Genomic DNA, 24503 nt, shown 5'->3' with positions numbered 1-24503 from the left:
ACTGAAAGCAGATCGGAGATCTGATCCTGGAGCAGCAGGTGCTGACCCCCACCCAGAGCTACCACAGGATGACCAAAGACGCGGCTTCAGTACTGTGTGGTCAGATTTCCATGGTAGAGTCAGCCGTTAATCGCTAATCATCAAACATCATGAATCAGACCCAATACCAAAATTACTTTTAAATACTTTATTGCAGGACAGTACTGCAGTACTCTGGGTACTCTGACCCACTGTGAGCTGTTACACCTCCACAGCTGGCAGGGGCTGTGCAGGGGTTTACCTGCTAATCCAGGTGTGGATGGCCGCTCCACCCTCAGAGGAACTCCTGGATCACTACCTCCTTCAGAGAGTGGGAGGACGCTTCCCCACGCTCGGCATCTCTCAGAGCGGTCAACTCATCCTGCAGCTGAGCCACGGGCCGGCCCAATTGGTACCCGAGGTCCACCAGCAGCTCCAGCAGCGGCGCTCTGTAGCGCGTCAGTCCGTAGCGCCTCACCGGAGGCAGCGCTCTCTGAGCGGCGGAGAACGCCCGCTCCGGTTCGTCCAGGTCCCGGTAGCAGACAGCGAGGGCGGCGAGGGCGGGCACGAGGAGGGTGGGCTTCTGCCAGGGCAGCAGCTTCTCCTGGATGTCCAGCACGGTCTGCAGCAGCTCTGCGGCTGGCCGGAACTGCCCCGCCCGGAGCAGGCCGTGCGCCCGCTGCTGCTCCTGCTCTGTGAAGAAAGCCGAGAAGCAAGGCGAGTGTCTGACGCAGCGCGTGGCGTACAGCTTCGCCAGGTAGTCCTGCAGCGCCAGGCGCCGCTCCCCGATGCTCTCGGGGGAGAAGTTCCCCGAGAGCATCTTGCGAGGCAGCTGCACCTCCTCCAGCTCCTCGTCAAACTCCTCCAGCAGTTTGTGGTGGAAGCGGGAGAAGTCGCTGTAGCGGCGCTCCACCGAAACACGGCGGGAATCGAAGCTGCCAGAACGCATCACCACCACCTGGTAGAGCTGCAAACAAACAGAAAGAACCGTGACCTTTGACCTTTAAAGTTTAAAGTTAACTCTGCTGCAGCGCAAACAGCCAGTCAGAGAAACAGGCTGGACTTCCTGTTCCCTCTCAACGGTGAACCCACCGCAGGCGTCTTTTCTCTGAGACGTTATGCTGACGATTACATTCATTCATACAACACCGAATCACGACCGATCACCTCGAGGTGCTTTACACTGTAACATAAAGACTCTACAACCATACAAAGAAAACAGAGAACCCCCAACAGTCATGTGACCCCTATGAGCAGCACTTTGGCGACAGTGGGAAGGAAAAACTCCCTTTTAACAGGAAGAAACCTCCAGCAGAACCAGGCTCAGGGAGGGGCGGGGCCATCTGCTGTGATTGGTTGAGGTGAGAGAAGGAAGACAGAAGAGAGACAGAAGTTAATAATAACTAATGATTAAACACCCAGTGCATCATGGGAATCACCCAGCAGCCTACACCTATTGCACCATAACTAAGGGACTATGTGCTTCGTCCTGATGATGATGCTGTGTTTTGGTCCTCTGGGGCACCATAGACAAGCAGAAAGTTGCTGATGTGTCAGTTTGAATATTTCCTTCATTATGGAGCACATTAGCTTCTGTGACCGCACGGCATCGGTTACCTGCACTCATCAATGAACAGCTCCCTGACTGAGTTTTACATGTTTGAGGTTTAAAATGAACACACCTGACAGTGGCAGGCAGGGAAACTGTTGGGACCGCACAGCAGGTGGACAGGTGAGTGCAGGCAGGTGTGTTAAAGCTGGTCTTTGGGTTGCTTATTATCTCAAATATGTCTTCATATAAAGATTTCACTGCTCAGCCAGTGCCTCTTATGACCAGAGTTCACCTTTACTGCTTCCTGCTCCAACAGCCACACCTTTGGAAAATAAGCCCCTCCTCCTCAGGTTAAACTTTCACTTCCTGCGGGCTCACCTTCACTGAAAGTTAGCTGGGAACATTTACAGGTTAGCCGCTTTGCCCCTCATCCTCATCCTCTGTCTGAAAGAATCTCTTCTGATTGGCTGTCCCTCAAAAACAGAAGGTATTTCACCTCTATGACATCACAGGGATCCAAGAGTATAAAAACTGCTGAGCAGAGTGTTTGGAGTCGGCTGGTGGGTGTGTTTCGGTGTCTCACCACGTATTTGTGTAGCACGTGCTCGACGATGCGGGTGGAGGGGATCTCAAAGAGCAGCCGGACGGGTCGCTCTCGCTGCTTCACCGCCCTCCAGTTCTGCTGCAGCTCCTTAGTGGTTAAACTGGAAGAGCCGGGCAAGTCCTCTGAAACAGCAAACACAGCGAGTCAGCACCCACTGCTGGACTGGCACACCTGTGGAAAGGCTGCATTATTAGGGGCGGGGCCTCTTTGACTCTACGTGCTGCTTTAGCAGCTGCCAGCCTCTTTGAAACCCACCTCCCTACCAGCTCCTCTTTTCACTGTTTCTGACGTGAATCATTGGCTGCAAACACATAAATATCTGCCAGATTAAAGCTCAGCGTCACTGTTTACTCGGGTGGAGGTCTGAAATGTGAGTGAGACTTGACCTAAAAGTTTGACGTCTCAGTTCAGACAGAAGAATGAAGAAGAGGAAGGTTAAAGGTGAAAGATGACAGAACCTGGAGTCATTGTGTCCACCTCAGTCAGGTCTTGGGCTCCCTGCTGAGCTTCTGCCATCGGGTCCAAACTGCTGATCTGAGGCCAGAGAAGCTCGCTTATCCTCCTGATGTTCACTCAGTGATGGGCAGCTGTGTTTTCTGGCTCTGCTTCATCTCTTTTGGATTTTTTTATTCCTGTAAAGATCAAAGCTGCCAGTGTGGCTCCTGCAGGTGAGTGAGGGGTTAAAAAGGCCCAAGCGGGCCTGCCGAGCGTCGCTAACAGAAGAACGTGCTGCACGTTTGCGTGCTGACAGACGAGTGCAGGCAGGAGGAAGTCGACTTCAGCAAACATGCTGAAGAGGAAGTGAAATGAAAGACCAGTGTGTCGTAAATGGTGTGTGAGAGAGGTGCTTGTTTCATGGCTGCGGAGCAGCAGGCGGGTGGAGTTAGCTAGCAGAAAGCAGTGTTTTGCATGCAACTCCTCTCTGCTCCTCTAGGGGGAGCTCTGAAAGCTCTTTAAGCTTTAATGTCCATCTGCAGGTGCACAGGCAGGTCAGAGGTCACAGGCAGACACCACTGAGTAGTCTTTATTAGATTTACCTTGACATGCTTCACAGTGTTAGAGAGGAACTCAGACGAGCCCTCTGAGCAGCTTTCTGTGACAGAGGGGAGGAAGAAGACCTCCAGCAGAACCAGGATCAGGGAGGCAGACGTGGTTCAGACGATGCTTGCTGCGGTTTAACAGGATAAATCAAGCTGTGACTCATCTGCACAGCTGAACTTTGACCTATGGTGCTCAGAAGGAACTGAGACTAAAGTAAAAATAAAACCAGTCTCAGTGACGGAAATAAAAATGAAAGCCAGACTTTAGAAAAACAGGAAACCTGACCACAAAACTACCCCCCCCCAGCTGCGTGTCTCCACCCCTGCATGATCACGTGCCTGGCTCAGGGCGGCAGCAGGGCGCAGTTTTATCAATCAATCAATCAATCTTTATTTATAAAGCACTTTTCATACAGAGAAAATGTAGCACAAAGTGCTTTACATAGTTAAAAGCAGCCCACCCCACCCTCCAACTCACTCCCCACACTCTCAATACACATATATCCCCCCACCCACACACACATACACACACGCGCACACTTAAAGAGTAAAAATTGGGCTGGGCTCGCATGAGCCAAGTGAGGAAACACTATAACAGGGAGCCGTCTGCACCGGGAGCCGGTCACAGACCGCAGCCTCCAGGCTGGGCACACAGCAGGAGGGAGGCAAAGGAGCCCCCCAGCCAGGCTGAGAGGACCCGAGAGACCCAGCAGCCACGGTCAATAACAGCCCCGGTGCAGAGAGCGCCCTCCGAGGAAACACTGGAGATATGACGCAATACAATATATATAGGGTAAAATGATAAAATAAATAAGAACAGGATACAATATAAATATAAATAGAATAAGAAGATTAAAAAATGAATAAGAATAAAATCAAACAAATATTAGGTAAATCCTAAATTAATAATAGAATGACAGGATAGAATAAATAAGCATAAAATAAATAAACGCTAAGTAAAAGCTAAATTAAAAAGGTGGTCTTGAGCCTGTTCTTAAAAACATGTACGTTCTCTGCGGCCCTGAGCTCCTCCGGCAGGCTGTTCCACAGACGAGGACCATACCACTGAAAAGCTGCCTCTCCGTGAGTATGTGTCCTGACTTTAGGGACAATTAAAAGGCCAGTACCAGAGGACCTCAGGGTCCGCGAGGGTTCGTATGGTAAAAGCAGATCTGAGAGATAAGAAGGCCCAAGACCATTAAGACATTTAAAAACCAATAAATCGATCCTGAAACACACGGGGAGCCAGTGCAGCGATTCTAAAACCGGTGTAATGTGGGCCCGCCCTCTGGTCTTCGTCAGCACACGAGCTGCCGAGTTTTGCAAGAGTTGTAAAGTTGAAATATTCTTCTTAGGAAGACCAGAGAGCAGGGCATTACAGTAATCAATGCGACTGGTAATAAAAGCATGCATCAGCATCTCCGTGTTGGCCCGAGAGAGAATAGGGCGGACTCTGGCTATATTTTTTAGATGATAAAATCCAATTTTGGTTACATGTTTAATATGTGGGATAAAACCAAGCTCAGAGTCAAAAATAACACCCAGGTTTTTCACTTGTAGCGAAGGACATAGTGAAAATGCCTCTAATTTAGACAAGAGTTTCTCTCTCTGAGCCTCAGGACCGACAATTAAAACTTCAGTTTTGTCCTGGTTAAGTTGTAAAAAGTTTTCTGCCATCCAAGATCTTATATCCAAGATACAGTTAAAGAGGGCATCCATTGGTCTGGTGTCATCAGGAGACACGGAGATGTACAGCTGCGTGTCATCAGCGTAACTGTGGAAGTTCACTCCATGCCTCCTGATGACACCGCCGAGAGGCAGCATATACAAATTAAAAAGTACAGGGCCTAGAACTGACCCTTGAGGCACACCACATGTCATTTTATGGATCTTAGAGGAGCATGTATCCATACTCACCATAAAAGTTCTGTCAGAGAGACAGGAAGTGAACCAGTTGTGTACAGCACCAGAGAGGCCCACCATGTGTTTCAGTCTGTTTAAAAGAACAGCGTGGTCTACTGTATCAAAGGCTGCGCTTAGTTCCAGTAGCACCAGGACAGAGCTTTTGGGCGTCCCAGTTACATCTAAGATCATTTAAAACCTTTAGGAGAGCCGTCTCTGTGCTGTGGTTCACCCTAAATCCAGACTGGAATATCTCCAGGATCTGTCTATCATTGAGAAAATCAGTAATCTGAGTAAAAACAAGTTTTTCTAAGACTTTACTTAAAAATGGTAAGTTGGATACAGGTCTGTAGTTATTAAAATCATTACAATCCAAACTGCTCTTCTTCAGAAGGGGCCTCACCACCGCCGTTTTAAAGGCAGCAGGGAAGACACCCAACTGAAGAGAGCAATTCATCATGTATAAAAGCTCAGCCTCAAAAAATCCATAAAGTGTTTTAAAGAGTGAAGAAGGAATTGGATCTAAAAGACATGTGGTGGGTCTCACTGTGGAGAAAACCTTCTGAAAGTTCTCAGCATTAACCAGGACAAAGCTGTCCAGTGTCTCCTCAGGTACAATCGAGCCCTCAGATGTGTTTACAATCATATCGCGATTAGATAAAATATCAGATCTGATGGCGCTGATCTTTCCCCTGAAGTGGTCTGCAAACTGCTCACAGAGCGAGTCTGTGGGGGTTCTTTGGGAGCTGTTAAAATCAGGGTTAAATAAATGATCTATGGTGGAAAAGAGGACCTTGGGATTATTTTTATTAATACTGATTATTTTGGCAAAGTATGAATTTCTTGACTTCCTTAATGTATTATTGTACACTTTAAGTTGCTCGCAAAATATTTGATGGTTGATAGTATTTTTATTTTTCCTCCATCTCCTTTCTGCTGCCCTGCAGTTTCTTTTGAGTGTTTTGACTTCTTCGTTTCTCCAGGGTGATACATGTTTTACGTTAATCTTTTTGGTGGTGAGTGGAGCAACGGAGTCAAGGCTTTTCTTCAGTTTGCTGATAAAATGATTAAAAATAAAATCACAGGGGGGCATTCGTCTAAAACCCTGGTAAAATTTGCAGCCACTTCAGAGGTTAGATAGCGCCTCCTCACAGTTCGCACCGAGGTCTCCCGCTGAATAAAACCGGTGATGTTAAAAAACACACAGTAGTGGTCAAAGACAGCCAAGTCAACAACAGAGGACACGCTGGTGGACAGCCCATGGGTGATGACCAGGTCCAGAGTGTGTCCTCTGTTGTGAGTCGGCTGCGTGACGTGCAGGTAAAATCCAAACAGTGAAGAATGTTTAAGAATTCTTTTGTTGTAGAGTCAGAAGGATTATCTATGTGCAGGTTAAAATCACCGGTTAAAATTATCATGTTATATTTTGAATGTATGTTTGTTAAAAATTCTGAGAATTCCTTGATAAAGGAGGAAGCACCTGCGCAGACTCGGTTCTTCTGCGCTGTGACGCTGATCAGCTGTTTCTCCGTCAAAGTGAAAGTAAAAGTGTTCTCGCTCGCGTCGCAGCTCCAGGATCAGCTGATCCGACAGGTTCGCTCTTCCTCCTCCGCAGGTGTCCTGGACACGGTGAGTCAGGTGCCAACATCACGGCAGCCCGAGCCGTTATTCCTCACTCTTAAGGGCGATCGTGGCTCAAGAGTTGGGAGGTCGCCTTGTAATCGGAAGGTTGCCGGTTCGAGCCCCGGCTTGGACAGTCTCGGTCGTTGTGTCCTTGGGCAAGACACTTCACCCGTTGCCTACTGGTGGTGGTCAGAGGGCCCGGTGGCGCCAGTGTCCGGCAGCCTTGCCTGTGTCAGTGCACCCCAGGGTGGCTGTGGCTACAATGTAGCTGCCATCACCAGTGTGTGGATGTGTGGATGACAGGTTGTGTAAAGCGCTTTGGGGTCCTTAGGGACTAGTAAAGCGCTATATAAATACAGGCCATTTACCATTTAATAACCGCGTGGGAGGACACGGTGGAGAGGTGATGGAAACACAGTGGCTGTAAAAGGAAGCAGGTCGCACTGCCCTAACCCGGCATCACCAGAGAGATGCCGAAATTAAAGGATGATTTATTCATTAAGGGAACAAAGTGATCAAACCTACCTGCCTGTGTGCAAAAGTAACTGCCCCATAAACCTGATAACTGTTTATTGTGTTTGAGTTGGTACAGCATTTAGGAGAGGAAGTTCAGTAGAATACAGTAAAATGCAGTAGAACATGCATCGGTTTTGACAGCAGGCAGCTGATGGCGTGCTCACCGTGCCCACTTGCACCAAACAGGCTCAGACACTGATGTCCACTTTTCTGTAAATAGTTATTATCTGACCGACTCTTCCTGCTCCTTTATTTGTGAATGCTGCACAGAGCGAGCGTGGTGGAGGTCTCTGTTTCTTCATTTCATTTTAAATACAGACGTTCAAATATTCTGGTAAGCTCTGGTTTCTGCTCTGACTCTCAGCAGCTGAAAATGACAAGCCAGCGAGCTGAAGATGCCACGGAAACCAGCGAGGTGTTCCAGCTGCTGGAAAAGTACTGCAGCAAGAGGTCAAAACAGCGCTCACCTGAGATGGCAGTGAGGACGATTGCTGCCCGCCGTGTGAAAGGAAACGTCCCAGGTTGGTTTGAACTGTGAGCACGCAGCTGGTGCTTCCTCCTTCCTCTGCTCACCAACACGGGAAAGATTCTCTGTGGGTCTTCTGATGTGCTCACCTGTGTGCTCACCTGTGTGCTCTCTGGTCAGTTATCTTTCCTCAGGGTCCAGCTCCCAGTGCAAGTTTCCAGAAGTCTCTGGAGGTTGTACTTGATGGAGAAGGTGAGTGAACAGGTGTTTCTCTGATGTCCTGTCCGTGTCGAGGCTCAGACTCATCACGCCGACCGCTCAGTTTGTTTCTCAGGTGAGTCTTCCACCTGTGATGAGGTGCACAACAGGACGCTCAGTACCTCAGCGCACACGGATGGTGAGTGTCCAAAGCGGCAGCAGGACGCTTGTGTGAAGGTGAGAATGTCGGAGTCCTTTTACTCTGCCTGTTCTAACGAGGCGTCTCGCTGTGCCGCAGACATCGTCCAGAGGCTGGTAGAGCTGATCAGAGCGGAGGGAGACGACATCGACAGGAAGGTGAATCAGACGCGTAGATGGCTGCGGCAGGTAGGCAGCTCAGTACTGAACACCGGTGTATTTCTGTCAGATCAAACAGAACCTGGACCTCCAGCAGCAGCTCAGAGACCTGGACTATGACATGTTCAAGGAGCTCACCTCCAGCGTGCAGAGCCTGGTCCACCCGGCGGAGCGGGCGGCACCCTCTGAGGTTCACATTCAGAGGCAGAAGATCGCTCTGGTCTTCGAAGTGACCAGCAGGCTGTCAGCCACGAGTCTGGTCCACCAGAGGAGGGTGCTGAGCTTTGGAGAGCGGTACATTCAGGAGAACCACTCGGCTTGGGTGGAGCAGCACAGAGGCTGGGTGAGCATGAAGATGTGTTAGAACGTGAACTGTTAACTTTCACTGATGTTGAAGCGATTTCTGTGAAATGAAAACGATTTCTGGGTATGTTGTCTCTGTCCAGGCTGAAGCTTTCAGCATCGACTGAGCCGCACGAACCTCAGAGGAATCTCCAGGTGGAGGTCACCACGCTGTCAAAGTTCAAGTATTTGAGCCATATTTGTTTTGTAAAAGTAGAATTTTTTAAAATAAACTTTTGAAAAACACACATGCTGACTGAGTGTCACTGACAGTCTTTGTAAACTGAGAAGTTCTTACACCCATCAAACTCTCGCTCCGCCTTCCTGGACGGTCAGTGACCTCGCAGCAGCCATGTTACTGGTCACACGATGTCATTACAAATGCTCCAAAAGGCTCCAACAGCACAAACGCGGTGCAGAGCTCAGCCAAGCAGCTACAGCCACCTGTGTCACCATCCACCTGTCAGTCAAAGAGGCCACGCCCCTAACAATGCAAACTTTCAATCAGCTACAGAGACCAAACGGTTTGTGTATCAGACTGTAAACATGTTGATCTTAACACAGGAGTCTATGAGTGCTGACTTCATTCAGTTCAATTCAACTTTATTTATACAAATCACAACAACAGTCACCTCGAGGTGCTTTATATTGTAACCAGACCCTACAATAACACATACAGAGAAACCCCAACAATCATATGACCCCCTATGAGCAAGCACTTTGGCGACAGTGGGAAGGAAAAACTCCCTTTTAACAGGAAGAAACCTCCGGCAGAACCAGGCTCAGGGAGGGGCGGGGCCATCTGCTGTGATTGGTTGGGGTGAGAGAAGGAAGACAGGATAAAGACATGCTGTGGAAGAGAGACAGAGGTTAATAACAGATATGATTCAGTGCAGAGAGGTCTGTTAACACATAGTGAGTGAGAAAGGTGACTGGAAAGGAAAAACTCAATGCATCATGGGAATCCCCGGCAGCCTACGTCTATTGCAGCATAACTAAGGGAGGATTCAGGGTCACCTGGTCCAGCCCTAACTATATGCTTTAGCAAAAAGGAAAGTTTGAAGCCTGATCTTGAAAGTAGAGATAGTGTCTGTCTCCTGAATCCAAACTGGAAGCTGGTTCCACAGAAGAGGTGTTTCTGTGCCGTAGCCTGACTGTGACACATCGTGAACGTTTCAGTCTGTCGTCACAGTCCACTGAAACTAAAAGTCAACCACCTGATTTCTTTATTTTACCAACAAAAACATGTCTTTAGTTTCTGTTATTTGTTAATGATCCTTCAGAGGGTTGTCTCTTTACTTTTAAGTGTTTATGAGTCACATCTACCTCTTTAAAACCCTTTCACCTCTTTCATGAGACCAAACCGTGTGGAAGGGGGTCGGTTTAAAGGAAACGTCCCAGTTTAAACCGTGACGCTGCAGACATTGGCGGTCCTAGCCTGTTTGGAGCGCTGGGCAAGCACTCCCTCTGCCCCCCCCCCCCCCCCCCCCACACACACACACAGGCAAAACATATTAAGGATTGTACATTAACATAAAACTGTTGTACACACACACACATATGGAGAGAGAGAGAGTATGCATAGTATGCAAACAGCTACCAAACAGCCATCATAATTCGTCATACAATGAGAACAGGACAAATCAACAACTGACAATGACTGATTACTATTAAAATCTTTAACATAATGTATTGTTTGGAGTTTAGTCTGTTACTGTTGCTATTTTTACCATTTCTTCTTGGAGCAACTGTAACTCACATATTTTCCTCAGGGATTAATAAAGTGTTCTGATTCTGATTGGTTCAGGATGACCTGCCATTATCCAATCATACATCTGCTTACCTGCATCTGTTGCTCGTTTCTCCTCCTCTTCTTTTCTCTTTTTTCTAAACTGAGCTCCTGATGGCTTTGAACTTTTCTTGTCCATCTTGGTTTTAATTTTGCACTCCAGCATGAACACAAATCCCCCAACCCGAGGATCACAACATAACCTAACAGACCCTAACACACCGACACCTTAGTTCACAGACTCCCTTTGTCTAAGGTGCATTTCTGGGATTTCACACAACCCAGGATTCAGATCATGAATCCATGATGGGCTTGGATTTACATCATTATGAATGAAATGTGCTCTATCTGGAAGCAGCTGGCCCCTCCCCTTTCCACAGGTTGTGTGACACTTTAAATCATCAAACTGTAAATTTTAAATTGTTATTGATCCTTTACCCCGAGTCCTAAAGTGTATATTTATTTTCTTACTCCTCTTTGTTTCCTTGCACTGCTGTAGCTGGAGCCTCGTCGTCTCGTCTCTATATGCTGGACTGTCTGTAGCAGAGATGACAATAAAGTTTACTTTGACTTCAGCAGCGAGCACGCGCACCGAGGGCTCTCGCTCACTTTTCACGTACAGAATTTCGAAAAAACATCGGTGCAGATTATACGTCTGTATCAGGATGTCTGGTGTTTTCGTGTTTGTTGGTTTGTTTTTATTTTGTTTTATTTTGCGAGTTGGTTATTAGATGCTGCTCCCCGCCGATCTCCTCCCTGTGGCACAAGCAGCAGGCGCACCTCGCAAACGGAGGGCGCCCTTACTCCCAGCAAATGGGCGATAGAAAACCGATCAGTGCCTGTGACATTCCCAGTATGCGCTGGCTGATGTTGGGGCAGCATGAGCATTTTTTTTTTTTTTTTGCTGATGCCCGTGATGCCGCCCCCCACCACGATGCCGCCCGGGCAACCGCCCGTGTCGCCCGTATCTAAAACCGCTACTGCATGCAGAAGCTGAAAGGAGGTGACTCGGTAAAAGAAGGAAAATCACTAAGTAGGAATTATTAGTCCGAAGAGCCAGGGAGGGACTTTTTTCTGGGCTCATCAGAGGATCTAACAGAGCAGGAAGTAAACACCTGTGTCAGGCTCTTTTAGCCACGTCACTGACAGTAAAAGTTTTATTATGTTGGTTCTGATGAGTTTCAGCTGGATGTGTTCCAGGCTACGTCTTTAAATCCAGTTTGAAATGCTGCTGCTGTAGGAGGTCGCACGTTTTGCTTGCTCTTCATCACTTTTAAAAACTCGGCCTAAACTTTTGGCGCTGTGCACAATCGTGCGCCGCCGTATTTTGCAGACATGTCCTCGCCGTCTCAGCTCTTCAGGTCACTCATTACAGGTCGCACCTCGTACTCACCTTTCAGGTCGTAGCACCTACTATTTGTGAGCATCTCCCCTTTATTATCAACTCTGAGGCTTGTCATCATGTGCTTTCTTTCTCAGTGTAACCATCACCCAGTGTTTAGTTGTAGGTTGTGTACATTTACTTCATGTCTTATCTGTGTTTAGTCGTCAGTCTGGTCCCTGTGTTGGTTTACCTTTCTGTTGGTATTGAAGTGTCACCTGTTCTGTTAGTTCCTGTTTTATTTTGATACTTCTTTGTGTCGTGTGCAGTTCTGCTTCATTAGTCACATTCAGTTCACTTGTGTTCCCCAGGTGTCTCCACTTTGCCCATTCGCTTTTGTGAATTTAAACCCTTTGTCTGCATCCTTTGTCGTGTTGTTCCTCATATTCCTGCTGTCTAACCTTAGTTTCATGTTTATTCTCTTCTTCATAAGTTCCCAGTAACAAAGTTGAAGTACTTCCACATCTCATCTCCTTCGTCCTGCACTCTGTCTGAACATGGTTAAAAGAGAGAGGGCACTTCTCCTTTCTACGAGCAGCAGATTCAAACCTGGCTTAAAGCTGGGCATGGGGCCATGAAGCCTGGAAACAGGATCACGTCCCACCGACACAAACTCACTGAAAAGCCAATTCTGATGGAATGACTTTGAGTCTCGGTTAAAAGTCAAACATCTCTCGAACACCCTAAAGCCCCCAGCTGTTCCCCACCCACAAACATCTGGATGACACACTGAGTTTGTACCATGGTGGGGGTGAGTGTCAGAGGACTTCAGCAGACTGTAACCTTGGACTAAAACCACAGGTAGCCCCACCCGTCGGACGCCCTCTGCTCGTGCAGGCATGATGCTCTCACTGCAGGTAAAAATGAAGACACAGAGACCTGCGACACTCGGGAGCTTTAATGGTCCATCATTTACAGGCGTGTACAGAAGCAACACAGCAGCACAGGAAGTTCAGTCAGCCGCGGCCAATCAGCTGAGAGCGCCGCCTGTTCAGTCCACAAATCACACAAACCCTCAGTCAGATCACATGACTCACTGATGCTCTATAGTCACGAGACCTCAAAGCTCATCAGAGGGGAGGACCTTCAGACGGAGCGTTCACACCAAGCACGAAGGGAAGCTTTCACGCTGTGACATCGAAAACGAGACAACAAGAAGAGAGGCGAATGCGTTTTGATCCAATAAACAATGTATTCACCCGATCCTGCTGGCAGGAAGTATGGCGAGAGCTCAGACGGACGCCAGAGGAATCGCAACGCGAATGAGGCGGGAGTCGCACGATTTCGCTTCTTGTTCACTTTGAGCCAAACTGTGGATCCATCACACAGCTGAGAGAGTGCCATGGTTGCCTGTGCAGTTTGGCGCCAAAGTAAAGGAGAAACAAGTTGTCGAGGCAAAAATTTACCAAAAGTTCATTTCTACGATGGATGGCGGTTGGCTGAAGGGGGTTTTGAAAGAGGTGAGTCAATGTGCGAGGGTCTTATTGGACATCCTTCTTACTCACGACATCTTGCTCTGATGAGCTGATCGTACTGAGCTAACCGCCGCCATGCTTTTCAGCAGTTCAGCCCGAAATGCAGCGAAAGAGACGGGATTCAGACGAACGTAGACGGCTTGAAAGTGTCAAAAACAGGCCTTTGACTCTTTGCAGGCAGTCAAACGGAGCAACACGGGGACGTGAATGCTGCACACAGCGAGGTGAAACTTTGCTCTGTGGTTCGTGTGAACGCAGCTTTGGATCGGCGTGGGAAGCCTTACAGGGAGCGTTCCTCGTCCTGGATCTGCCTTCATGAGGAAACACCTGCAGATGCTTGGGCATGGTCTCGGTGACCTTTGACCTGGTCAGTAAGTCGTCATTGATGGATTCGTGGCGCTGTGATACAGACTATGAGCCGGTATGATAGCTAATAACTTCCTGTGGTTGCTACATTGGACTCAGAGGCGTAGATGGATGCGTGATGGCGGCTGATGTTCTGCAGAAGCTTGGTGGTGCGTCCCCAGCTTCAGATGCCCATATAGGTGTTCATCTTCCCCAGGGCGTCGCACACAGTGGTGAGGTCGCTGCGCAGGTCCTGCACCACGTCCTCGATGCTGCGGGTGTCTTTGAGCAGGTCGACGCTCTGAGTGTACGGGTTGTAGTACACCGAGAACGGGCGCTTTATCGTCTTTGCAAACTCTCTGCGGGAAAGGAAGCACGCACAGGAAGTCACGGCGGGCTCGGTCCAGGCAGGAGTTTAGTTCCTGTTCAGACTTTAAAACATTCACGATGCGTTCAGTGACTACTCGCTGCTTACCTCATCTTCTCCTTGGCCTCCTCGAAGCTCTCCGACACGAAGTAAACCTCTTGGAAGGTGGTGATGAGACACTCCTGGTTGCAGGTCGTCTTCGGGTCAAACATCTTTACACATGCCTTTTCAGACAGGGCATGCTGGGAAAAACATCAGCAGACAAACATCACTTCCACCGTGCGTGTGTGCGTCTGTGTGTGCGTGCGCGTATGTGCATTGTGTGTGTTACCCTCAACTCTCCAATAGACGACAGTAAACCGGCTCCATAAGCTCTCAGCTGACCGTCCTGTTTGCACAGTCCGAACTCGATGGTGAAGAAATAACACTGAAACACACGAGGCTCCATCACTGATTGATCACTGATTGGTTCCTTTAAAAACTGGTTTCTATGGCATCATGTCCAAACCTCTGTGTTAGAGACATCAGCTGTTCAGATGGCCTGTGCTTTCATGTAATATCATTTTGCACCACAGGGGGTGTAACCACGCTAACCCTCACAAACAGAAGCTCTGAGCAGCAGCTGGGTGGGGCTTCTGTCCCATCTCTGTGATGTCATGGAGATGTATGACTATAAAAAACTGTGTGAAACTGAGTCTCTAGAGCGCATGTCTTTGCGTTGTTGATTCTGTTTTGTACTGAGTTACAGGGCTTCAAAGTAACTGAGTACTTTTACTCTGTTACTCTAACAGAACAGATCCACTTTAAAGTGATGCTGTAAAGTTAAAACATGTTGGTGATGAAACATGTTCTTCTAGCGCCACCATCAGGTGACACTTCATCATTACATAAGGTGAGAATAGGACTCTCATCGTTCTCAAACAAAACATGAAGAAATAATTTTCGAAATTAATATAATTAACGTGTAATAGGGTGTAAAATATTTAATCTCATACAGCTGCTATTTTTAGTACCATTACTCTTAAAGAGATATTTATTTATTATTTTACTGGCTTATTTCAATTTCTTTTATCCTAAGTCTTCCGTAAACCTCCCACAGCTGGATTCGAACCTCTGCAGCGTTACCATGATGATGAAACTCACTGTGGCGAGTTTCTGAACGTCCTCGTCAGACGCTCCCAGAGAGGCCAGACCGATCTCCTGAGAGAACTGGGCAAACTTTGGATCAGCCAGTAGGGGGACGTGACCCAGCAGCTCGTGACACGTATCTCTGAGAGGAGGAGGAGGAGGAAAGATGGATCACTACAACTACTGAATACACAGAGTGGATTTCACCTCTTTGTCTGCGTGATGCTGAGCTGGAAATCATCAAACTCATCAAACTAGAGATGGATGAAAGGTGGATGTGAGGTGGAGGTACTCACGGCTCGGGGGTGTAGAGCGGGTCGGTGCTGTGCCGGATGTACTGAGTGCAGTTGAAGACTCTGTAGGCCAAACCAGCCAGGAAGTCTCTGGGAGACAGATAACCTGCCACCGGGCGAACGGTGAAGCCAGAGCGCTCTGAAACACACAGGAAGCCACACAGGAAGTGAGGTCATCATCCTGTTCAGCTCTGGCCCGTTCTCATCCATCAAAAAACATCACCGTGGAGGGATTATGTCATCAAAGAGGCGGGGCAGCCACCAACAGCGCTTCATGTTTCAGCAGAACTTCTGGAATCTGTAATGTGACTCATGGGTCACCTGAGTCCAGGTGAACGTGTTCAGAGAGACGTACCTCTGAGGAATAGTGAGACGTCCTCCAGCTGCGGGATGTTGTCCTCTCTATAGCCACAGTGCTCAGTGAGCAGCGGCAGGTTCTTCAGGTACTCTTTGCAGGCGTGAGTCGGATACAGTTTGGTCAGCTCTCTGAACACCACGCCCCACGTCTTCACCTCCTCCTCCGTGTACTCGATACGAGGGATGGGCTGCCCGCTGTGGGGGGAGGGGCACGCGAGACGTGAAACACGTGAGAGGTGAAACACGAGAAAACACGACGAACGGACGAACATACTTACAACTTATAATTCATGGCCACTTCCACAAAGTACTTCCTGCGCTGGCGATAAACATTATCTTTAAACCCCTGACAGGAAGGAAGAGGACACACAGTCAGAGTACAGATATCCCATCATGCCCAGCTTTCTGCCACCTCTGCGTGCACCTATGGGCTGCTCGCAGCTTTGCTGCCACTCGTACGTCCCACCAAGAAAGGCTGACATCTGACACGTTAGCTGGACCTCCTCCAGTGTGTCGAAGCCCCAAAGACGAATTTATTTTGTGTGGATCGAAGAGCGGGCAGGTGTGTGTAAAAAGCCCCGCCTCTTCCACGTGAGGGGGCAGATGAGCAGCACATTGAACTCAGCACCTCAACCTGTGGGGAGGAACTCATTCTGCAGGTCTCACTTCCTGATCTATGCCACCTACAGGCTGGACAGCTACAGACTCAGTTAAAGTTTTCCTCTTGAATGAAAACAGCTATAGGAGGTCCAGAGGTGAACTCAGAGATGAGCCCGAAGACCCGAAGGAGAAACTTAACACCCTGACCTGCACACAAAGGCCCTAAACACTGCAGTCTGGCCCCCTCTTTGTCTCGAATGCAAGATGAACTCACGTTGCAGGCATCTGTGAGCTGTTCTTTATAAATAAAGTTGAACTGAAACGACTCACGGGATGGTCGGCGTCCAGCTCGGACCCGTACATCAGCACTCTGTGAGAGCACTGATCCAACTCGGAGATCTTCATGGGAAACCAGGGAACCTCGTCTTCATCTGAGAAGAACACAGAGAAGTCTCACAACGCTTAAACACTGCGGCCTGTCAAACCTTTACATTCTGTATGATAGCTTTTCATTTCACAGTGTTGTCCACTACCTGCTGTTAGTGTCTGTTAGCCTCTGTTAGCTGCAGTTTTAGCTGCTTTTAGCTTGTGTTGGCTGCTTTGTTAGCCTCTGTTAGCCTGTGTTAGCTGCAGTTTTAGCTGCTTTTAGCTTGTGTTGGCTTTTTTTTAGCCTCTGTTAGCCTGTGTTAGCTGCAGTTTTAGCTGCTTTTAGCTTGTGTTGGCTTTTTTTTAGCCTCTGTTAGCCTGTGTTAGCTGCAGTTTTAGCTGCTTTTAGCTTGTGTTGTCTGCTTTTTTAGCCTCTGTTAGCCTGTGTTAGCTGCAGTTTTAGCTGCTTTTAGCTTGTGTTGTCTGCTTTTTTAGCCTCTGTTAGCCTCTGTTAGCTGCAGTTTTAGCTGCTTTTAGCTTGTGTTGTCTGCTTTTTTAGCCTCTGTTAGCCTCTGTTAGCTGCAGTTTTAGCTGCTTTTAGCTTGTGTTGGTTGCTTTTTCAGCCTCTGTTAGCCTCTGTTAGCTGCAGTTTTAGCTGCTTTTAGCTTGTGTTGGCTGCTTTGTTAGCCTCTGTTAACCTCTGTTAGCTGCAGTTTTAGCTGCTTTTAGCTTGTGTTGGCTGCTTTGTTAGCCTCTGTTAGCCTCTGTTAGCTACAGTTTTAGCTGCTTTTAGCTTGTGTTGGCTGCTTTGTTAGCCTCTGTTAGCTGCAGTAGCTTGTGTTGGCTGCTTTTTTAGCCTCTGTTAGCCTGTGTTAGCTGCTCTTTTACAATGTGAAAATGTCAAAACTGTTTATCAGGGGAAAAGTGTGATTTTTAGGACACTAACTGGCAAAATGTGACAATATCAGGAATGAATGAGCGAGTTTATGCATGTTTTCATGTATTAGCTCCCTGACTTCAGCTCAGGAGATGAACTTGAGCTGCGGAGGAAGACAATATGATTTTGCTTAGATGTCGAAGACATAGTCTCTTTCCTTCCTGTTTTTGTTTCTTTGGTGAAGGGGACGCCTTCTCCAGTGGTAAAACAGGCGTGGTCATTTAAATATCGCTCCACGGCACGTGAACACCTACGACTTCTCTTCTCCTCCACCTTTGCCGTTTTATGCACGTGGCTAGAAACTGGCCACTTTAGTCAAAACAAGATGAAGAGATCCAATCAGAACTAATCAGGTACTACAGAAAAGTTGGGGTGAGTGTGAAGTGATCCAATCGGAAGTGACCTCATTGTGCAGCGTTCCATCTGCTCCTGATAAACAACGAGGGAGGGGCGGTTCAGCCCACTCCCATGAAAACATAACAGAAGAGGGAGAGAAGAAGAGACGCGGTCTTTGTAAACATCGTGGAGAATCACTCACCGCTCAAAACACAAATTTTACATTTTAGATTTGAGTCACTGAATCAACTTCAGATTACGTCTGCTGTAATCGCATCACATTTAGTTGACTAAAACTAAAGCAGTAGCTGTTAAGACAAAAGCAGAAAGCCTCCAGAAATCCAGGTGTGCGCCTGAGCGCGCTCATACCTGCTTCAGCACACCACACATGTGCTGGCGTATTGAAGGACACGATGTTGACGTGGTCTTTGAGATGCTCCAGCAGCTCGTTGAACTCTTTCTTGCTGCAGCTGCAGTCTGCAAAGATCTCCACCTCGTTAGGAACTCGCTTCGACATCCGAGACTCGATGTGGTTCAGGTTCACGTGCTTCTCCTGCAGGAGGACGCGAGGACAGAGAGGGTGAAGATGGAGGTGGGGCAGAGGTTCAGGCGTGATCTGTTTTTGAGGGCTTCCTGACCTGAAACAGTCTGAGAGCTTTGACCAGACAGCCGACCTCGTTCTTCAGAGAAAACACCACTGCCGTTTTCCCAGAATCCTCTGTGCCCTCTTTGTCCGGCTTCTCGTTGATGGGACAGAAGGACGGACGCCTCGACTGACAGCAACAACACAAACATGACAAAGAACGTGAGGTTATTGTGACAAAATGAAGCGTTTCAATCAATCAATCAAAGCTTTATTCGCCACATGAAGGACCGCCCCCCCCCCCCCCCAAGCTTACACACACAACAAAGACATCACATGGGGATACAAGTCGGAGATCGGTAGCGTTACAGAAAAACACTGAAATATACACTACAATGGGAAAGTACAAGAGGAAAAAAAGAGACCTCTACTCATGCTGTGCTTCCATGGTAGGACAGCACAAGAACAGGAAACAAAAAAACTCCTCTGCACAAAAAGCACATAAATGTCCACAGTACAACTCTGTGAAAGACATGACAAGCCACAGGATTGGGTGGGGGGTGAGGAGTAATCTGAAGCGAACACAGCAGCCGCCCTGCACAGCGCTACCATTCCAGCGCGGCACACAGACCCGCCGTGTTCCCCCGCAGGAAACAAGCATCGAAGGCGTTTGGAAAGGGAGGGGGATGAGTGCGTGCTTATCTCTTGGCGAAGGTGGTCGCACTTTTCTCCTCTCCTCCTTCCCCTTATCTTCCCTGCTTAGCCTCTTGTGTCCTTGTCTTGTCTCGTGTGCATTACTTTCCCTGGAACAGTCTCTCACTGTCGTTCTCTAAAACCTAAAAGAGGAATTATGGATTTGATCAACTGGTCTCTGAATGCTATTGACACCCTTTTCTCAACGAGAAGTCTGGGCTCGGGAGAGCCCGAGTGCCCTGGAGGGACTTTCCCTGCCGGATACACGATGGACGGGTGGCAGAATCGGAGGGTCATGTGCCTGGCGGGACTGTCGATCGAGGACGCTGAAGATATCTACCTATTCGGAACCATGATAACAGGGTTCTTGCTGATCTGAGCTGGCTTGGCCCTGGCTTATCGGAGAATTATGAGAGCAGAACCAGCTGTTCAAACCCCCCCCTCCCCCCCCCCCCCCCCCCCCCCAAGGCTGCTCGCTGGAATCGAAGCGATGGGACGAGGCGCGACCTCTCACAACGAACGCAGCATGGCTAACACCTTGGAGACGCTTACAGCTGCCGTGAAGACTCAATAACACCATTGAGCATATATTGGGATACATCAAAGAGAGGCCTGCTCAAAATGAGACCCTTGAGCGAAAGTTGGATCACATCGCAGAACGGCTCACTGCAGTTGTGGGGTCTCAGAATCACAAGAATGATAACACCACGGAACAGAAGTTTGATACCATCATGGGGAGGCTCTATGATGTTACTTACGCTCCATGATGTTGTCATTCTTTTGCTCAAAGAGCAGGTTCTGAGAACTCACGACTGCAGTGCACTTCCCCAAGATGTGATCCAATTTGCGCTCAAAGGTGTTATTCGAGCGAGCCCCTCCAGATGTAATCCAGTTTTTCACTCAGAGGTCTTGTTCTGAGTATTCATGGCAGCCGTGCGTTCTCCAAGATCTTATCCATGCTGCACTCAATGAGCCCATTTTGAAAAACTCACGCCTCGTCCCATCGTTCCAATCCCAGCGGGCAGCCTTGTGGGGGTTTGAACAGCCGGTTCCGCTTCCTTAATTCTTCCATAAGTCAGGGCCAAGCCAGCTCCGATCAGCAAGAACCCTGTTATCATGGTTCCGAATAGGTAGATATCTTCAGCACTCAGGCTCACCCGAGCCCAGACTTCTCGTTGAGAAGGGGTGTCAATTGCATTCAGAGACCAGTTGATCAAATCCATAATTCCTCTTTTAGGTTTTAGAGAACAGACTGTGAGAGAGTGTTCCAGGGAAAAGTAATACAAAAAACACGAGACTAGACAAAGACATAAGAGGCTAAGCAGGGAAGCTAAGGGAGAGGAGGAGGAGGAGAGGAGAAAAGTGCGACCGCCTTCGCCGAGAGCCAAAACAGATGTTTAGAAGCATCAACCAATCAGGCCTCTGACTATGCGATGGAGGTCTCATTAGCAGGGGCGGATCTAGAGAAATTTTCTTAGGGTGGCAAAATCAAAGCCTCCCCCCCCCAAACACTCATGCAGGTGGTTACATGTGGTTACATGATTCAAATGCAGTAAGTATGCACGTTTTTCATATAAATATAGTCGATAACTTAATTATTGTCTGTAGCCCACATGATTACACACTTTAGTTACATAAAACATGTGAGTTTTGATGCTATGTACTGTATAGCCTGTATGATAAATAAATATGTAGCCCAATAAGTATAAACTCCAGAAAGCTACACAACATGGGGCGCTTCATTTACAAACACAAGTCTAACTTAAGTTTCACTGTTTTTGTTAGAAAACAGTCACATTGTTGCAGCTTAAATTACACAAAATGTCAGAAATCTGCACCGTCATGAACAAACATGTAAACCTCATTTTTCATGATTTGTTGGATGAACCCACTGAGGTCTGAAATACAACCGGACATTTGTGACTCCTTTGAGTTTACGTTGTTTATGTCCCCTCAGATTGTTTCATTTCATTTTTTCTTTTCAGCTCAACTGAATTTATTTATTTATTTTTTTTACTTTCTTTTTATTGTTTTTCTTTAAACATTATACGGGGGGGGGGGGGGGGGGGGGTAACAACAAAACAAAACAACAACAACAACAACAACAACAACAAAAAGATAAATACAACAGGTAGGATAACAAAACAAACCCATGTTGGATCTCCTTGTTTCTACAGTTTGATCATTTCTCATTATCAGTGTGTTGGTCTTTATCCTGTTGGGTTTATGTACTCAGTCCATTTCTCCCACTTTTTATGGTATTGATCTTCCTGAGTCCTTATTCTGTAGGTCAATTCTTCCATTGTTTGTATTTCATCTATAATTTTGATCCATTCGTCCTGTGATGGTGGGTCTATCTTGTTCCATTTTCTTGTAATTGCCTTTTTACAGGCAAAAAACAACTAAATTCAGCTCAACTGACTTTAGTTGTTTTTTTACTGTAAAAAAACACAGACATGTTGGGTAAATGTTTATAACTTGAAATGCAAATATAAAACGTACATTTTATAAACATAAACAACTATTTATCTAAAAATGCAGCCAATACACCGTTTGTTTCATTTTCTACAACCATTTAAAAATATTACTAAAACTAAAATGAGAGAACAATCAGGTGTGGCAATAAGATGCCCCACAAATGATGTGTGCCAGTAAAAAACAAGTTTGTCCACCAAAAGACAGAAGAGCACAGGGACAAACCTGCAGGCCCGACAACAGCAGGTGTATCACTCCGCTGGTTTTCTACTTAGTGACAGTGTTTACGTTGCAAATGTGCCTCTGACAGTCATTAGCGCCCTCACTGACACACTAAACAAAACGACTACACAACAGAACGACTACACAACACACTAAACGTCACAAATCTGCCACATCTAAACTCTCTCTCTCGCTCTGTCTCGCTCGCCCTGTTACCGTCACTCCCCAAACTTTTCCCTCTTCCTAAACAACCAAATCCCACATGTTGACTTTTTTTAAATTGGTCGACATGGTGCATTTTTCCACCAATAAGAAAGAGGTGGCTTTTTTCCTTTCTTTCCTGTTTTCGTGCTGTCCTTACAAAACGCTTAAAACACACACGTGACGACAGTATTTAGAACGAAGCGTGGCTGATATATATGATCATAACTCTGGATTTACTGGCCTGTAATTAAAATTTAAAAACTTTGAAGTCCGAACTTTCAATGTGGCTGAAACAGAGACTCAGCGTGGCTGCAGCTCAGGCACGTGCAGAGGCGGGGGGAGCTGGGGGGGCTTGAGCACCCGCCCCTTTCCTGATGGGTGCCCAAAGTGCCCTTTTGTTGAGGCAACTTTTTAAAAAAAATTATTATTATTATTTTTAATGTGTGTGTGCGTGCGGAGTCCTGTCTGTGCCCCTCAACAATAATATTTAACTATTAATCACAGTTTTGCTAAATAAAAGGATCTGGCTTGCATCAGTCACATGATCACATTTAACCAATGATCGCCCTCGACGGCAGAACGCGCTGGTTACGAGCCGGGAACGAGCTCACAAAGAGCACGCGCATTTGTTGCGGTCCGGAGCTGTAGGAGAAACACAAGTTAACTCAGAGACACAGACTGATGCGACACAACCAGTAAGTAGGTGTACAGCGCACACTGTAGTGTGTAGCACACAGGAGTATCAGCTTATTACGTACACGTTGGTAAGCTGTCTTGTTGCAACTGACGAACTGAAACAAACGAGCGTGCTGTGCGTGCAACAGCGCGACAAACATTACCTGTCCTTTTATTAACTGCACAAGTAGTGCTGGTCACAGCTGCTGGCTACCTGTGTGTGCAAATTCCCTGCTGACTCGGCCTCAGGATGTCTAGTGGCAAGAATCAAGCGCACCCAAATGAGCGCATCAGTGATCATGTGCGCATCACGCAGAGGGAGAGTGAGAGACGAAAAGCAGCAGCAGAGCAGTTGTATCGCAGTTTGTGTGATTCCGTGTGCGTTAATGAGACTGTAAGTGTTATTACCTTTGACAGGTTAACTGGTATGATAATAGTTATAGTTGTTTGTGTATGTTTAAGCTAAAGTTATGCCTCAGTACACTGCTACCACGTTAGTAGGTTTATTTAATTATTTAATTAATTAGCACTAAGTTAATAGCAGTGGCCAGAATCTCCCCCAATGACTATATCCCGCGGTTAAAGGATTTTTCTGTTGTTTATTGTTTGGTTTAACTGTTGTTAGTGTAACCCAGTGTTAATGTGGTTATCTGATATTGTGTGATATTCAGTATATATGTATATACCTATATTGGGTGTTATAAAATGTTCTTCAATGATTTTGAGTTTTTTTTTATTGCTATTGGTTTGCGGCTGCTTTACGACAGTCGACTGTGGTAGTACATCCTAGCGGGAGGGGCTATGAGCTCACGTGGCTTGTAGCTGTGCCAGAGAGCAAGCTGGGGTGAGCTAGCGGGGAATATCGCCTTCTGCAGTAGCCTTGAAAAGGACTATTGTTCGTTCTCCTGCCAGGTAAAAATCTGTTTCGTATGTATATTATACTATTCCATGTGTTATCATGTGTTTGCTATGATGTGATGTGTAGTAATGGTTATTAAGGTGCTAATCGCTAATCGAGGCTAAGCTAGCAAGCTCGACAATTAGCCGCCATGCTAAGCGGACGTTGGTAGCCAAGTTCGTATGTCACTATGGGGCTATGAGCTCACGTGGCTTGTAGCTGTGCCAGAGAGCAAGCTGGGGTGAGCTAGCGGGGAATATCGCCTTCTGCAGTAGCCTTGAAAAGGACTATTGTTCGTTCTCCTGCCAGACGCTTCGCTGCTGTGCTGCCTTACTGCTGTGCTGCCTCGCTGCTGTGCTGCCTCGCTGCTGTGCTGCCTCGCTGCTGTGCTGCCTTACTACTGTGCTGCCTTACTGGTGCCATTAAAGGACAAGCGGCCGCCATCCCTTCATCCATCCGGACCTTGATTATTTGGACCGAAGTACTCACACACACGCCCGCACTCAGTGCCATACACTCTCTTTATTTTGCTGGCCAGCTAATATCATTTGTTTTTTTTGTTTTGTTTTGTTTGCATTCACAAAGACTATCCAAAGACATTTTGGTTATTGTCAAATAGACACTCTCTGATTACGGACTGAGGAGGTTGTGGTGTTACAACCCCAGGACTGAGAAAAAGGACTCTTTACATAATATATTCACTTGTCTCCTGGTTAGGAAAAGTGACTATTGATGGAAATATTTTTCTTCTTCTTGTCTTT

General features: G+C 47.3%; 3 protein-coding genes across 4 annotated transcripts; 1 reads left to right on the top strand and 2 right to left on the bottom strand.

Annotated features, from left to right (window-relative positions):
- Positions 1-313: 313 nt before the first annotated feature.
- On the bottom strand, positions 314-2955 carry LOC146666973 (sorting nexin-20-like). The gene is made up of 3 exons (XM_085411463.1): positions 2633-2955; positions 2154-2296; positions 314-985 (listed from the first exon to the last, which is right to left on the bottom strand). The coding sequence occupies exons 1-3, from the start codon at positions 2688-2690 to the stop codon at positions 314-316; spliced, it is 873 nt and encodes a 290-aa protein (XP_085267589.1). The 5' UTR covers positions 2691-2955.
- A 4673-nt stretch (positions 2956-7628) lies between these two features.
- LOC146666972 (apoptosis facilitator Bcl-2-like protein 14) lies at positions 7629-8746 on the top strand. Its single transcript, XM_085411006.1, has 6 exons — positions 7629-7776; positions 7902-7973; positions 8044-8118; positions 8218-8276; positions 8347-8619; positions 8723-8746. Exons 1-6 carry the CDS (start codon positions 7629-7631, stop codon positions 8744-8746), a joined length of 651 nt encoding a protein of 216 aa, XP_085267132.1.
- Positions 8747-12743: 3997 nt separating this feature from the next.
- LOC146666971 (tryptophan 5-hydroxylase 2-like) lies at positions 12744-22058 on the bottom strand. Of its 2 annotated transcripts, XM_085415123.1 has the most exons (11): positions 21419-22058; positions 18631-18765; positions 18362-18545; positions 16684-16784; positions 16032-16099; positions 15752-15948; positions 15400-15535; positions 15119-15245; positions 14307-14402; positions 14084-14217; positions 12744-13967 (listed from the first exon to the last, which is right to left on the bottom strand). In XM_085415123.1, exons 3-11 carry the CDS (start codon positions 18507-18509, stop codon positions 13793-13795), a joined length of 1182 nt encoding a protein of 393 aa, XP_085271249.1. In that variant the 5' UTR covers positions 18510-18545; positions 18631-18765; positions 21419-22058; the 3' UTR covers positions 12744-13792. The 2 variants fall into 2 exon arrangements, with proteins under 2 accessions (XP_085271249.1, XP_085271250.1); XM_085415124.1 differs by lacking the exon at positions 21419-22058 and having other exon boundaries at positions 18631-18857.
- Positions 22059-24503: the final 2445 nt, after the last annotated feature.

Source organism: Rhamphochromis longiceps, linkage group LG7 (assembly GCF_057381845.1).
Source record: "Rhamphochromis longiceps isolate RC_006_pf linkage group LG7, R_longiceps_female_GT1.1, whole genome shotgun sequence".
NCBI classification, from domain to species: Eukaryota; Metazoa; Chordata; class Actinopteri; order Cichliformes; family Cichlidae; genus Rhamphochromis; species Rhamphochromis longiceps.
Note: the sequence above shows the minus strand (reverse complement) of the source record. Positions and strands in the feature narration are given on the sequence as shown.